The 15560-nt window shown below is 38.1% G+C and overlaps 1 protein-coding gene across 13 annotated transcripts in view; it reads left to right on the forward strand.

Moving 5' to 3' along the window:
* LOC144213122 (neurexin-2-like) overlaps positions 1 to 15560 on the forward strand; it is a 107399-nt gene that overhangs the window by 21868 nt on the left and 69971 nt on the right. For 7 of the 13 annotated variants that reach the window (XM_077741397.1, XM_077741400.1, XM_077741399.1 and 4 more), the window contains 4 exons: positions 308 to 331; positions 6609 to 6638; positions 6885 to 6896; positions 10334 to 10635. In XM_077741397.1, the coding sequence (XP_077597523.1) occupies positions 308 to 331; positions 6609 to 6638; positions 6885 to 6896; positions 10334 to 10635 (368 nt within the window). The remainder of the gene's footprint in view (positions 1 to 307; positions 332 to 6608; positions 6639 to 6884; positions 6897 to 10333; positions 10636 to 15560) is intronic. The other 6 variants (XM_077741406.1, XM_077741401.1, XM_077741391.1 and 3 more) reach the window with 2 other exon arrangements.

Raw genomic sequence — 15560 nt, forward strand, 5'->3', positions numbered from 1 at the left:
TTGGAATTCTAATCCCCAAAAGATTATTCACCAAAGAGCCATGAACTGTAAAAGCTTTTATAATTGATTTAGTGACTTTTTATATAGGATTCCCACAAAATATCTAAAATAAAAATTAATTAGTTTAGAGTTTTTCTTCCAATTGTCACTGTTGAAACCTGCAAACCTAACATAGTAAGTGACAAGCAAACTGTTCAATAAGACATGGATTTTTTTTTCTAAGATATTAACCAAACAAAAATAGTAATTTGTATTTCCTTTCTTAACACTGAGAAATTAAACATGTCTGTTTTTGTTCCTATTACAGCAGGTGTCCAAAAAGAAGTCGAAGGTAAGCCACTCATATTTTATGACAACTATCACTGTAATAGTCGGTAGTCTTTTCAAAGTCTTTTAATACAGGCTCAGTGTGATTTCTGTAATTAGATTGTTATTTTCCATTTGGACTGCAGTTCTGACATCCAACACATTAGGCAGCGAGGATAAATTGTGTGCAGATAGATTTCATTGAATATATTATTACAACAGTCAAGCTAAATTGTTAGGTCCGTGGGCATCGAGACAACACGGCGGGCGATACCATACTGCGCCAAAGAAAAAGTTGTTTTCACTTAAATATGCATCGCCTTTGTTACTGCTTAGCAACAGTTTGTTTGCTAGAATCAAATGCCATTTTAGCTCTCTGCTTGACACATGGACTCAACCACGACTGGCAAAATCAACTGACTGATTTCTGGGGACAGTCATCAATTTGTCCTATTATCTTGCACAGTGGGACTTCCCAGAAATGTCGCCTTTTCTCCATAAGGAAGCCACTCCTTCATTACTGGCTCATATCCCACACTACATGTTATAATTACAACCAAACATTTTTTTAAACTAGTGCTCTGAAGGAGATTTATTTTCTCACTTCTGAGACTTATGCATCATGTCAGCAAAGTAGCCGTCGTGGTGAATTGTTGGCCAACAGACTCTGCACTGAACCAGAGCATGCCATCAATCACTGTTATGTAGCAAACTATGCACACCTGCTTTCCACAATTCATGAAAAACACTATAAAGCATCTACTTGTAAAGTCTTCTTGTCTATGAATACAACTGGCATTAAATGTCTGCAGTGACATTGCATTGTAATGAGTTTTCCAGTGTGCAAACAACACAAATTGTCACATACTCGTACAAAAGTGGCACATGTCTGCTCTTAAAGCAGAAAGGCATCCATTATTAGATGAAATGCTGTATGACGAGTACATTAGACTGTTTATTGGATTAAACCTTACCATGGTGACAATCCCCTTGCACAGAAAGCTTGAAAACAACAATGACAACAACATAACTCACATCTGATGCTTCGTTATTGCCCTGATGTGTTGCATTCGGTTGTTCTTGCACCCTCACCGACAACGTACGCAGCAAAGATGGCCGATCATATGCTTTCTTCCAATCGCCGTAGGAATAATTCCCGTTTGAAAGCAAAAACGCTCGGAGGGAACAAAACCGTTTGGCACAGCAGGTGGCTCTTGCCAGTTGTTCATATGCAGTATGCGGGATCCCGTTGATCTGTGTGGACAAAGGCCATGGCGGGGCACGCTCTAATGCCAAAAGCATCCTCTGATGTTTCAAGAGCGGAAAAGCAGGTCTGCGAATGAGAGATAAGCACAGCCACCTCACATCACGCTAACGGACCATGGAGGTTTCTCTCAAACGGCACGGGACAAGCGAACACAAACACACAAAGTCCAATCGCAAGGGCTTTGTCATTGCTTTTGTTGGGGGTTTTCATGTTTGTTTGCTTTGTTTACTTTTAGAATTAGATGCACAACCGCACAGTAATTGCACTCTAGGAACTGCATGGAATGACAAAGCCTGCAGAGGAATCCTTAGGAAAAAGACAGATCTTCCAGAAGCAACGACCTTGGTCTAATCCCTTATTATAACTAGGTCCATAATGTTGGACTTTTCCAGGAAAACAAATTTGGCAAATCCTAATTCAATGGCTCTTTCTTCCAACTTGTCCGCTAATTATGTCTTAACTATGACCATATATTTTTGTCAAGATCAAACATCATTTGAGCAAATCTTAAAGAATGTCCACAGTGAAAAGAGTGAGATTGCAAACCACTAGCAGTTTCTTATTTGAAGCTTTTATAACTTCCAGCAGACATCAACTGGAAATTGGCTTAATAAATAGAAAAGCATCAATACAATATTGTATGACCACTTATAAAACCAACAAATTTAAGTCCCAACCTAACAGATTATAATGACTAACACTGAGATGTATCCAATATTTTTGGCTGCCATATTTAGCTGCATTACTAAAATCCATAGTATTACACACACTATGATTATGTCATGCAAAGCCTCACCCCTATTGATAAGCAAATTTATGATAGAGTAACAATTTTTTGAAGAATCATATCTGATATAACATTGTGTTGGAACTCATTAAGTGTAGAAACTTCAAGAATTTTCTGCAAGCCAAATAAAATAGCTCAGAATGCAAACGTTTAAAGCCCCGATGCATCCTTGGCCTGCTGTTTTAGTTTCCTACCCACGTTTAAAAATAGCAGACTAAACAGTGAAGCAAGAGGGGAAAATGCGGTTTATGTTCGTATATGCTCCAGGGACTCTATCTCTGCATTGCCATGCTGAGATTTGGCTGTAAGGCTCAACCCATTGGGATAAGAATATTCAATATAGCGTCTGCCACAATATGATATTTTACTGCAGCACAAATGACAAATCTCAACCACTTTGCCTGCAATACTACAGTATTCCTAGATTAGCCTGGGTGGTCTGGACTTTGGGAATCACATTCGCCATTGTTCATGTTTGACGTGTATAGAACAAATAATTGTATGTTAGTTGCTTTGACACACTAGACTTTCACACTGGAATTTAAGGAGAAAGTTGAAGCATGCATTAGGTGAACTGGATTGACATTTAACGTAATTGTCCAAATACAGAGACGGTCTTGTATGAGTGAGGCTAGCAACAAATGGAACAGAATAAGCTTCCAATTAGAAAAACAAAGCTTTTTTTCCTAGTAACCACAAATCAATGTTTCATGTCTATAACTACTAGAATAACAGACTCTGGAAAAGATGGTTGCCTTCCAGTTTTGAGATATGTATTTCTCCTTCTTGAAAGGTGTCTTACCGCTTGCTGCTGCTGTCTGTCTTTGTCTTTGCTTGCCTATAGTTGTGACAAGTGAGTGGCTAACTGAACCTAGACATACAGATACGACTTCTCCCACCTGGTAGCTGAAGGTTGACAGACACCTTAAGGTGGTGATGTTTCTTGCCTTTCTGTCCACTTCAATCTCACCACTACTGGTGAGAATGAGATGGCCTGAAGGGTGAGGTGATGGTGTTTTTGCTTGTACGTCGAGGACTACATATTGGTTTAGAGTCGAGAAACAACAGCCCTACCGGGAATGCGTAGAGCTTTGCTTTGTTTGCAGGGTTGTTCAAACCAAATATCACTGTGTGTGGGGTGCAGATCTGCTCCCTTGGGTGATGAGTTTTCCCAATACATACTGACCTGTGTGTTTATAAGGTGCCCTACCGAGTGAAATGCTCTATAGCTACATTTACTGAAAACATCTATTTTTATTCATTTTGCCACACATGGAGAAGTTAACACTGATCTGACTTTTGTATCTGCTGCTGCTGAGTGAGTAGGCGGAAAGCTGATAATTATGTAAATAACGTGAGCGCATTCCAACAAGATACCATGTAACCCACCAATAAATTACACCGGTGGCATTAAACTCATTTCAGTTCAAGAGCTGCATTGAGCCAGACTTGAGCTCGAGTGGGCGGAACTACCTCTGCCTAATAAGAACTACATACAGAAAAACATTTACATTTATTGAGCGAACTAAAAAACAAGTGTTGCAATATGATTCAGTGTTTTCAACGACATGCACAATAGTTCATAGAAAACACTCACGATCCATTAAGCAACGACTCAAATGTATTCGCTATGTCTAAGGATGACATACAAAGACATAAAATTAACATTCAATTAGCTTCTAATGTAATACTTGGCCAGAAGCTTGCTACAAAAATTCAAAAAAGATGGCATATGTTAGCTAAAACACAAGCAATTAATCTGAGGAACATAAAAAGATTTGAGTGTGAAACCCCCTTCTGCAACTATTAGTATCCTAAATATTATGCACAAATTATGTCAAGATTGTAAGTCATAGGCCAAATTTTCTGACTCGAATCAAAATAAAAATTAGTCCAGTAAATATTTTTAGATGCATATTTTTTTCTGATTCTTAATGCCTTATTACAAGATGTAGGATTTTGATTAGTTATTTACCTACTAGTAGTTTTTTGTTGTAGCAGATAAAGTGCCAATAATAAAAATATGTACTGTTGATAGAAAACATCAACATTTTTTAATATCCCTGAAGATGAGTTGTTGCATTAATATACTGAATCATGACATGAGTTACAAAAAAGGTGTCTTTCACAATATGCGTATACAGTAAGGTTGAAATGAATGAATGAATGGAATGAAGTGGAATAAGCCTGAAAGCTGACTCAAATCCATTCACCTACTGCAAGCCTCCATTTGTTATGCTTTTGAAAGTGTAGAGAGGCGACGCATGCTTCAAACATAAAACTAAGCCAAACAGTCTTGGGTTCACAGCAGCATTAATCCCGGAATAATGTAATGCAATAATACCTCTTTGGGACGATATAACAATGCATTCAGAGGGAACTGTGTAGCATTGATGTATAGAACAGAACAATTAGTCGGGTACCCACTTGGTATTCATATGATTGCTTGTCAAACTGAAACTAATAGTGTTTGGTGCATGAATGAAAGGATGTCTAATGGCTCTTGTACAATTGATATTATATCAAATGAACACCAAGTAATATGGGTGTTGAAATCAACCAAAAAGACACAATTTCTTGCCTGTTTTTTCTCTTTCATTCCAATAACATGGTAACCTATAAATTAACTGGGAAAGGTGCTATCTCATGCATTCATTTTATGAGGCTAAGGAGCAGATTAAATCAATGGAAGAAGGACACTATCAAATAAAGTAATTTGAAGCAGTCTTTCAATAAGATATATATAAAAGATTGTTTGAGTTTTCCCATTATTTCCTCAAACCCTACAAAGAGATTTTTTTTAAAAAATGGCATTATTCCCTATTAGTATTTGATAACTATTGAATTCTGACACTGTCCAACCTTTGGCGCATTAGGCTGTCTTTTACAAAATTATAAATCAATTACTAATGTATCCTTATCTAGCTGAGCCAGCGTCATGACAGGGTGAACAATGAAATCCTGTTTCATTTAAAGACTGGTAGGAGGCACTATTGAATCTTTGAGACCACCTGTTGCCATTTCTACAAAAGAACATGTCACGGCTGTCCTGCCAGCACGTCAGCTGTGTGTTCAATTAAACTAGCCAACATTTAACACAAACCTAATTTGCCAGTACAAGTGACTCAAAAAAATATAATCATTTATGTATTCATAACTTTTATGACATTTCGTGCCGTGAGACTTTTGTTACATTATTGGATTTCCTTATCTCAAAAAATGGTTTGGAAACAGTGCCGAAACAAAAATGATGCTACACTTGACATCTTTTAGAAATGCGGGTGTAGCCTGTCCAGTTTCGAACTCAATTGAAGCGTAATTGTTGGTGCCAGTAGGTCTTTTGAGTGACAAAGCGAGCTCCGGGGCCAATGGGAGCGTTCAAGAGTGCCGATGCAATGAGCAGAGCTGTTTGTGTTAGCTGGCTCAGTGGGGCTCATGTGCTCAGCAGAAGTGTTGTGTTTTGTCATCCTCGTCTCTTTTTGGCGTGGAAGGCGGGTGAAGTATGCCACATATACTCCCTGCCAGGCTGCATATTGATTAGCTTGTGTATGTGTGTGTATGTGAAAAGGAAATAGTTGTAGGAGTGAACAACTTGGCACCCGCTGCTCTTTTCTTCTCTCCAACCGCAATCAGATGTATTATGTGTTGATTTGTGTGTGTGTGTGTGTGTGTGTGTGTGTGTGTTTGATGCCATTCTCTGAGCTTTTGACTTGGTCTTTAGTGCAAAAAGTTGGGAAGGAAATGTACGTCGCTTGGCATATTGTCCTTTGTCTGATCCAGACATTGTTTTTTTTAAGTGTAGTGAGGATGGATTTGAGATATTCTCTTTTTTTATAAGCTCCCATTAGTTTTTTGTGGCAACAATGTGCTTTTTGATGGAAATTTGAGTGCCGGTAAAAATCTTACCACGCGGAGACGATTAATTTGTACATCGCAAACACTTGTCTCAACATACAATGTGTCTTCCATTTTGGAGAAAAAAAAGCATCTTTGAGTGCAACTCTGACGACAGTTGCGCTAATCAAGATGTTTTTTTTTCCATTTCCTTTCCTCTCCTCCCTTTTGAGATGTCTGTCTCTTTTTTGCTTTGATTCCTCCTCTTTCACCTTTTTAAACTCCGACATCCGTGCTTACCCCAGGATGTCTGTCACAAACTGCAGTCCAACATTGTGACAATGTTTTTTGTTTTCCCGATCCTCTTTATGAACTTCCTGTTTTCGTATCCTTTTTTCTGTTTTTTCCCTCAAGGTCTGGCGCACCTGATGTTAAATCGCCAAGGTATGGGGCCTATTGGTTTGCTTTTCCCTCCCTCCCAGCCACCTAACCACAACATCTCCCCCTCTCCCATAGATAACATTTCAGTTAACTGTGTTCCACTAATATTTCCTGTCTTGTTTTTTCCCCATATGTACTTGCTCATTTTGACTTCCTCTCATGTTATGCTCACTACTCACTCACTTCTTGTCCATCAAACCTTTGTCCTGACTGACTGCACTACTGGAACTTCACCTTTGACCGCCGCAGTCTTAAGACAAGGTAATGCACCGACGCTCAAGGCGTCTTTTTCCGTTTGCCGAAGGTATTTTCAAAGCCAACATAGATCTCGACGGGGGGGAAAAAAATCACTTTCTTCCTGGGAAGCTAATGAGAAGAATACATTAATAATTTAAAATGATAATTCAGTATTTCCACATGATTTTCCATTCAACTTAAATGGTGTTAGTTTTGGTCAGAGTTGGGGTGTGAATATTACATTTTATCACAGGTAATTGTAGTACAAATGTGATGAATAGGATTGTGCCAGTAGATATTATAATATTCTATAGTGAATTAGGATACTTTACAATATTAAGTCAGGAAGGACATTTTCACCAGCTGTATAGCTCAATCAAAACTATGACCTAAATATTAATGCTTTTCTGTTTTCTTTTTCCGGCTACAAGATTCAGTTAAGTCATTCTGTATATATCCATGGCAATTGCTTTTCATGAAACATTGGCCTGACTTTGGTGACCTACTCTGGCAGTAAAATACGCAGTTTCTGTCCTCAATTTTGCCTTTTACAAAATTAGGTTTCTATGAGATAAAACAGATCCCCACAATATCCAGCTGAGGCAGCTTGCTGTTCTATTTTTCTCCTTTTTTTTAAGCATAGCATACTGTGAAACATCTTCAAAAAACTATTTTGATTTAATGTGCTCCCGGGTCATCATAAACTTTCATTCAATGGACATGCAAATTGTAACATATGAATATGAAATAGGTTAACCACTGCCATCTTTGATTTACATATTTCAAATATTAATTTGTCATTGTCCTGAATAACTAGGAAAAATATGAATACTTAAAAAAAAAAAATAAGTAAAATAACCATTTTGATTTCACATTATGTTGAGATTCCAAATATACAATAGTATAAAATGTTATGTCTTTTGTGAATTATTTCTATCTATGAATCACCATTGAAGACTTTGGAACCATCCATCTGTATGATCTCTTATGCATTTTCTGGAGTAGAAATATGATTGCGTAAACATCTTGTCAAAGGCTGTTACTGTACAAGGGAGAGCCAATAGTCCATTGAATGCAATGGGTGTTTTTTTCTTCTTCTCCAACCCACTATGACATCTTCCCTTTAGGGTTTTGGTGTCTTAGCCATCACATATTCTCTTATAATTCCCTTCAGGTCAGATTTACAATGTGATGTTGACTTGAAGATCTTCCAAGAGTAAATACTATCATCACTGCAATGGTCTAATGATTAAGAGCAGCTGCAATAACAGCACCTAAATATCAAATATTTACAGAGTCATACTATGGGTAAGGTCCTAAAGGTCAACCATACTGCGATTTGTCCTGAAATGAGGCCTGAAAGTAATTGCTCCATTTCATGCATCGATAAGAAGACATCGTGGAGATAATTACCCCCCGGGCAATACTAGCATACTTTTCAATTTGTAGCAAAGCGGTGTACATCTCATTGCGGGAGAAATAAGTCAGACGGAAAAGTTTGACCACGGTATTAAGTCTGATATCAAACATTGGTTATCAACATTGGCAGTTGACAAGCTGTTAGCCTGAGGCTTATGCACGTGTTTTAGTTTGAGCTGGTTTGTTTTTTATTTGGCACTAAATTACCTCAAATCAAATAAACAATGTAGTGGCTCCCCCGTGACTTTACCCTCGCGTTCTCGACAAGAATTTAGAGGGTGCTTTGTTTTTATGCTGGCATGATGTTTGAGTTTGCAAACGTTTGACAACCATGCATACACACACACAGAAATGTGGTCACCTACTTGCCTATGCATCCCCCAATGGACTTAATGGTCAGTAGCAGCCCATATGTGCAAGCCACCTGACTTGGGTTGAAACGTTGACAGATGCCTCCCCTACAAAAAAAGACTTACCACCTGTGTCCAGGCCCAAGCTTATGGGCCTTTTTGAATTTATAAGTTGTGAAGTTTGGTCACAATAACTATAACCGACTATTGTCATTTTAAATGACTGCATGTTGTTTGTGAAACAGGTGGGCTCTTAAAATGAATGAGCTAGTGACGCCCATCCGGTGGTATGGCTCTCTTCTGAGTTTAATGTGTTTCATGTGGTGGAAGTTGTTATTAGTATACTACTTTAACAGCGTCGTTAATGTATAGTTGATGAGCATTTGTTGATTTGACAACATAAAAGATTATCCAGGAGGGCCACAGTACAGTCAAATGTGAATTTGAATACAAGAAATTCAACATTCCTGTCAAGTCTGAACACAGATATAATAAAACGTTTGTGCATTGTTAATATATTTGCATGGTGGCTTTTCAATAGGCTATACAAGTAAACTGTTACTTGCAAAGCTATGCATAAGTTGGTAGAAATACACTACTTTTTGCTTTTATACTGTCCACTAAATAGATGTACAATGTATTGTTTTTAAAAACATACAAATGTAATTCAACCAATTATAAGGAAGGGCATATGAGCAGGGAGGTTGCAATCATTTCAAGTTTACCAGCCAATGCTAGTTGAATCTTCTGAGCTTCATTTTAGGTCGCGCTCCCCCACAATGCCCTAATATCTGCCGCCAAGGTAAACGGTGATGGATTGGCTCACGGTGGCAGCAGTTACAAGGTTCTCAATTGCCCTATAGGCATCAGCCGTTTGACTGCAGCCTTGAGAAGCCTTTACTACTAAGTTAGTGCCAGTTGGAGAGGTGTCAGGGAAAATACAGAAGCCACTGATATCTATGGTATAGTGAAAACGATGGAGAATATCTCACTGTTATTTAGCTCTCCATCTATTACAGAAAAAAAAACGTCCAAATATGTTATCCTTTGGAATGGCAAGATTGCATCAACAATTATCCCTATAACATTAACATCAATGATACCAGTCTGCAGTGTTTTTATTTTCTAAAATGTGTATATTTGTTATGGATATAAGATCAGATAGAATTCTGACATGGAAACCTGAGTTGTTATTCGCGTTCTCAATTCAGGGTCCCCCACCTCGTGCCCGAAGTCAGCTGGGATAAGCTTTAGCGACCCTTGAATGTATGAATTTTAAAAATTCTCTGCTCCTTAGAATAGTGGGAGTTTAGTTGGACTTGCACTTTTATATTGACATTTCAAAAATGTCACCCATGAATAAAAGCATATACATAATTATCTCTTTTTATTTTTGTCAACCAATTGTATGGAGGAAAATTATTTTCTGCCTGTGTTGTCTTGTTCATAGCATTCACCACTCTAGTAATACATTTCTCACTGTGGCATACAATCTTTAAGCATCACCTTGGGGTTTACTTTCTTCGTTATAGCATTAGAAGGAAGTTCTGAGAATACTAGATGTTAGTTTCCAGCTGCAAATATGATACTTTTGAGGTATGATTTATCACTGTTTTTAAACAGTATTGTGTAGAAGCTGATCAGCTTGTGTGACTGTAATTTGGGATAACACTTTTGTTCTTTCATTCTTAGGCCAGGGGGAGTCGATAGCCACCTTTAAAGGCAATGAGTACTTCAGCTACAACCTGTCGCAGACACCCATCCAGAGCAGCTTGGATGAAATTACGCTGTCCTTCCGTACACTGCAACGGAACGGCTTGCTGCTTCATACGGGGAAATCAGGGGATTATGTCAACCTGTCTTTGAGAGATGGAGCTCTATGGCTTGTCATTAACCTGGGCTCTGGTGCATTTGAGGCCCTCGTGGAACCAGCCAGTGGAAAGTTCAATGACGACATCTGGCACGATGTCCGAGTGACGCGCAACCTCCGCCAGGTATGTAGACATTTCATCTCTGGTCAAATTTTGAATGGTTTAAATACACCAATTATTTACTGAAGTGAATGCACAAATATTTAAAGTATTTAGAATAATTGGTTTAATTTACAATTGACCAATTCTAAACTAATGGCTCTGGATGTATAGAGCTTTCTCAGTTGACAAATGTGTGCAGCATCGTATGGTGTTCAAAGATGGATAGTGGGGGACTGATTGGTGAGACCCTAATTGTTCTACAGTTGTAAGCTTTAAGAACCTTTTTTTCATGGCCTAACGGGTGAGGTTTAAAGCAGGATTCTTGAGAAGAGGGTCCATTGAGAAGTCCAGTCAGGATTTCAGCACTAGAAAGGCAGAATGTTTTTATCGAACACTTGGGACTTTACCCATGATTTTGACTCAGATACAAACAGCCTATATGAGTTTCCACAATTTCGAACTTGCCCATCGGATAGGGCTTCTTGGTTAAGTAATCCAGATACCACCCATGGGATCAGGTCCACTGGAAGACCCAGGACACACTGAAAAGACTAGGTCTCACGGGTAATCTCGGAGCTATGAACAAATAGACTGTTTTGTCTGGGAGAGGTAAGTCCTCACTTTGCTAATTGGCTACTTTGCCCCACGAATATTCAACAATGTTAGATGGATGCGCATTACATGTGGCCCCAGGGCTATAATTTGTCAGTCTCTACTATCGACACCTCGGTAGGTTTCAGATCAGTAAACCTATCTCTTGTTGCCAGGCAGCATTTCATGTAGTGCATTTTTTTTTTTTAACCCCTGAGGCCAATGGAGAAAAATGCTGTATGTTAGTCACACGCACATTAAGGTCAGTCAATCACGCACAATAAATCTTGGCCTTCAACACTTAGGTCAGTTTTTTAAGATGTATTACAGGTAAATTATCTTACCTTCGGGAAATATTTCAAGGTAATACAGTACCCTACATAATACAATGCAATACCTCCATCAGTGAAGACTTGAGCAAACAAATGCTGCTTTTAATGAATGCTCAATATTTCTTGCAGGAGCTCCGCTCTCTGTGTTTTTTACTCTGCTCGAGATTACCAGCTCATATTAGGTCATTGCCCTCTCCCTCTTGGAATGGCTTGTTTTGTTTGATATAATCGGCATCTTGTTTATTATGGAGGATGATTTCCCGCATCCCATTTAGATAACACAATAATATCTAACATATTTACATAGAGTTTCTCATAACTCATGTTACCTTTAGAACAATCATCGCTGCCCATGGAAACGCCTACTCTCGAAATTAAATTTTTCTCTCTATGGAGGCTGATGCAACATTGCAGTAGTTTCAGAGAGGTCATGCAAGCAACAGCAGGGCTTGTATAATGAATACAGGCAATGCATGCCAAGTACAACTCAGCCCTAAGGTTTCATATTCATTTGTGCTGTCCAGAGGACAAGGCATGGCACTGAATCTGCTAACTAATTGCCAGGATGTGTCTTTTACAGTAGTTGTGATCAGACCGCCCTACCCCCTACACAGCATCCAAAAGACACACAACATTTACAAAATACATGATACTATGTTGTATGATTTGATTTCTAAAATGATGCAGTGTCCGGTGCAGCTGTTCATGTATTTATAAATAAAGCTTCTGCATCTTTCTACCTGCTCCTAAATGTAGTATGTAGACTACTTCATTGACGCCAATTTGTAATTATGTTATCACTTGTAGTGGGCGTGTATCAAAGGATCAGTGTCCTGAACAGTTGGCTTCGGTGTTTTCAGGATAGATTTTTGCTTCATAATTCATCTGAAATATGTGAGATTCATCAATTGATAATCATAAGAAAAACATTTTGACCTACCATTTAGATTTTGGCAATGTTGCTGCCAATGACAAATAGTTTGAAGGACTATTTTTTATAGTAAATTTCCAGAACCTAAGCACCAAAACAAAATAGAATATTGATGATAAGGTGAAATAATTGCTCCTCTTGATTTAGTCAGCAACAAGTTTAAGATAATTTGACGAAGTGGCCCGACTCATTAGAGTATCGCCACACCATATTATTTTCCAAAATGAATACCATTTGAAAATAGGGCCAGTAGTCTGATTTTTTGACAAGTATGAGTGCTGCATGCTGTGCTCAAGCATGTTAGGAGAATATGGCTTGGGCAATGTCTTTACTCATGCATGTTTTCTGAACTCATGCATAAATAATCAATGCACTCATTCCTCCGACCAGTTACTGAACATAATCAGATAATAGAAATACTACTATGTGGCATTTTTGTCTACTGAAGGGAAAGGAGAAAATATAATCCACCAGCTTCCAGACAATTTTTAGCCTATTGAAGTGTCATATGATGACGTGAGGGCATTCTGAATAGGGAAATTAGCTTGGACATATTGGAGTGTGAGGACAGAGGGGCTCACGATACACTTGAGCCTTTATTAGGACTACAGTGGGTAAATTCTAGTTTTAGTGTTGAAAAGTCGATAGTACTAGCACTTTAATAGCACAAAAAAAATAATATAAGTAAAAAAATGGCACATTTCCAACTCAATCTAAAGAGAGAAGCAGTGTTTGTGACATAATGCGTATGTGAATAATAAACACTGAACACACCCATACAAAGTGCAATTTAATCATAGACATATTTGTACTGAGGACAAATGTCAAATAAGACATTTTAATCATTTTAGGCTGGTACAGCTTTGTAGTGTTTTCTTCAATAAGAGTAACTGTCCCAATACTTGTGTTCACACACAGTCAATTTCAAAGACATTTGTGTCATGGCCAATGTGACACGAACCAAGCTTTGCTCAGCGACTATATTTGTACCGTCAACACGCTGTGGTGGCAAGTTTTCTTGAATTACTTGTGCCTTTTTTTTATGTACCAATGCTCTGGGCTCACATAGTGGGGAGTGTGCTCGACACGTTGAGGCACATAAATTGTGTCAATTCATGCAGAACTCCTTTGGGCTGAGCTTCCAAGCTATATTTTTTACCTCAGATGTGCTTTTAAAACATCCGCAATGGATAAGTAACACCGCAGAATCCCTGTGATAATTTCTCCCACATTGAAACTTTATGGAATTGCGCACCTCTGATAAGATTTTATTCATTCCAAGGGAGACATTTGGGGGGGGGGGGGGGGGGGGGCTGGTAGTGCAAAATCAAATGAGTGTTCACCTGCAGCATAATTTTACAAATCCTCTTCTATTGATGTGCGGTGAATTTCAAAGTTTCCGTAAAAAGGAAGGACTACCTGTTGTATCTAATTCACCATCAGTGGTATATAATGAGCTTGGCCACATGACTCTTCACAATGTGAATTGGAATTTTCCTCCATGCCGCTTCATTTCTTTAGACTTCTACAACAGAGTCGATTCAATACTTCGACGTCACTTATGCTCTCAGCCATGCATTTGATTCATGTGTAAATTGCTTTCGCCTCAGATAAGTTACCACCCTGACATGTAGATATGGAGAACTTTAACTCTCCGAAGAATACTGGTGGAAACATTTTATTAGATCCGCTGTTGCATTTCAAGGAAGAATTCCTCCAATTATTACCTTCTTTTTTTTCCCCACTCTTGTTGCTTCTTTTAGTGAGGCGGACAAAATGATTATTATTTTTTTTGCCTTTGCTGACCTTCGTTAATGGTGCTACTGCAGCGACGTATTGATGCATAAGAACGCATACTCTACCTGCATACTGAATCATCACTTATGATGCTCTCTGTTTGTTTTTAATACACTAATACTCAAGAAAAGAGTATCCGGATCTTGAAAAATCTGTGTATTCACGCTATTGACTTCTGGCATCTGAAGTGTCTCTTAATAGGAGTAAAGAATTAGTCTTTCTGTATTTCCATTATGTTTACTCACACTTTTCTGTGCTCATACAGTTTTTTACAAAGTGTTGAGTTGTTTTGCAGGCTTTGAAGACAATACTAATTGCACCATAATCAAGTTTTATCAGTAAATACCTAGTCTTTGTGCAAAGGAAAAGCGTACAGACATCAGGGGGTGTGCGAGGGTTTGCTTTTAATGTGTGAAGCCACTATATAAATACAGCTGACATGACTTGACTTGCCATGTATAAAGGGTAAAGCTGTATTTATCAATTTCAAGACATAAAAGCCTTTTATTGGATGTGGGCCATCAATCAAAGCAAAGCAAAGCAAAGCAGACCCAGACTCAAAGAAGCAAAGCTAAAGATACTCAAGGTTATGGCAGAAGATGGACAAAAAAATCAATATGTGTCACGACAAGAGAATGGAAGGCAGGACCTGACACCTCAGCGTATCCCATCACTGCTTTGACTTTTAGCCTCTGGCTTTCATTGTGTGGTGATACCCCCAAAAATCTGGGTAAAAATGACTCTCTTTAAACTGTTGATTTTGATTACTTAAATATGTGTTTCCTAACCTTTTTTGAGCTGAAGCATACTTTTTTCATTGAAAAATCTCAAGGAAGCCACCAATCTGGAAGTATTTTAATTTAAAACTATGTCGTTCATATTAACAATAGTCATTCTCATCAAAGTTTTATCAGCAAGAATCATATAAATGTCCAAAATTATTCCAAAACTGAATTTTTCATACTGACCGAATATCCCCAATAGTTCATGTCTGCAGACGCTGAACAACTTAGGGTTCGAGTTATGTAAAAAAATATAAAGATAAGAAAAAAGGGAAGATACTTCACTTTACTTTAAAGAAGCAAAACTCCATTGCCCTGTTTTTAAATCACTTTGGAATCATTTATAACAGGAATTAAAATAATTCATGAAGAATTGTAAATTAGTCGCTGTACATCATTAAATGTGAACACTACCAGACAATTTTAATTCATGTAGCAAAGTGAAATGCTGAGGTATTTTCCTTACATAATTTAAATGCTGCAATACTTGTAAAAAGCAATTCTATTTCCAAC

Source organism: Stigmatopora nigra, chromosome 19, assembly GCF_051989575.1.
Source record: "Stigmatopora nigra isolate UIUO_SnigA chromosome 19, RoL_Snig_1.1, whole genome shotgun sequence".
NCBI classification, from domain to species: domain Eukaryota; kingdom Metazoa; phylum Chordata; class Actinopteri; order Syngnathiformes; family Syngnathidae; genus Stigmatopora; species Stigmatopora nigra.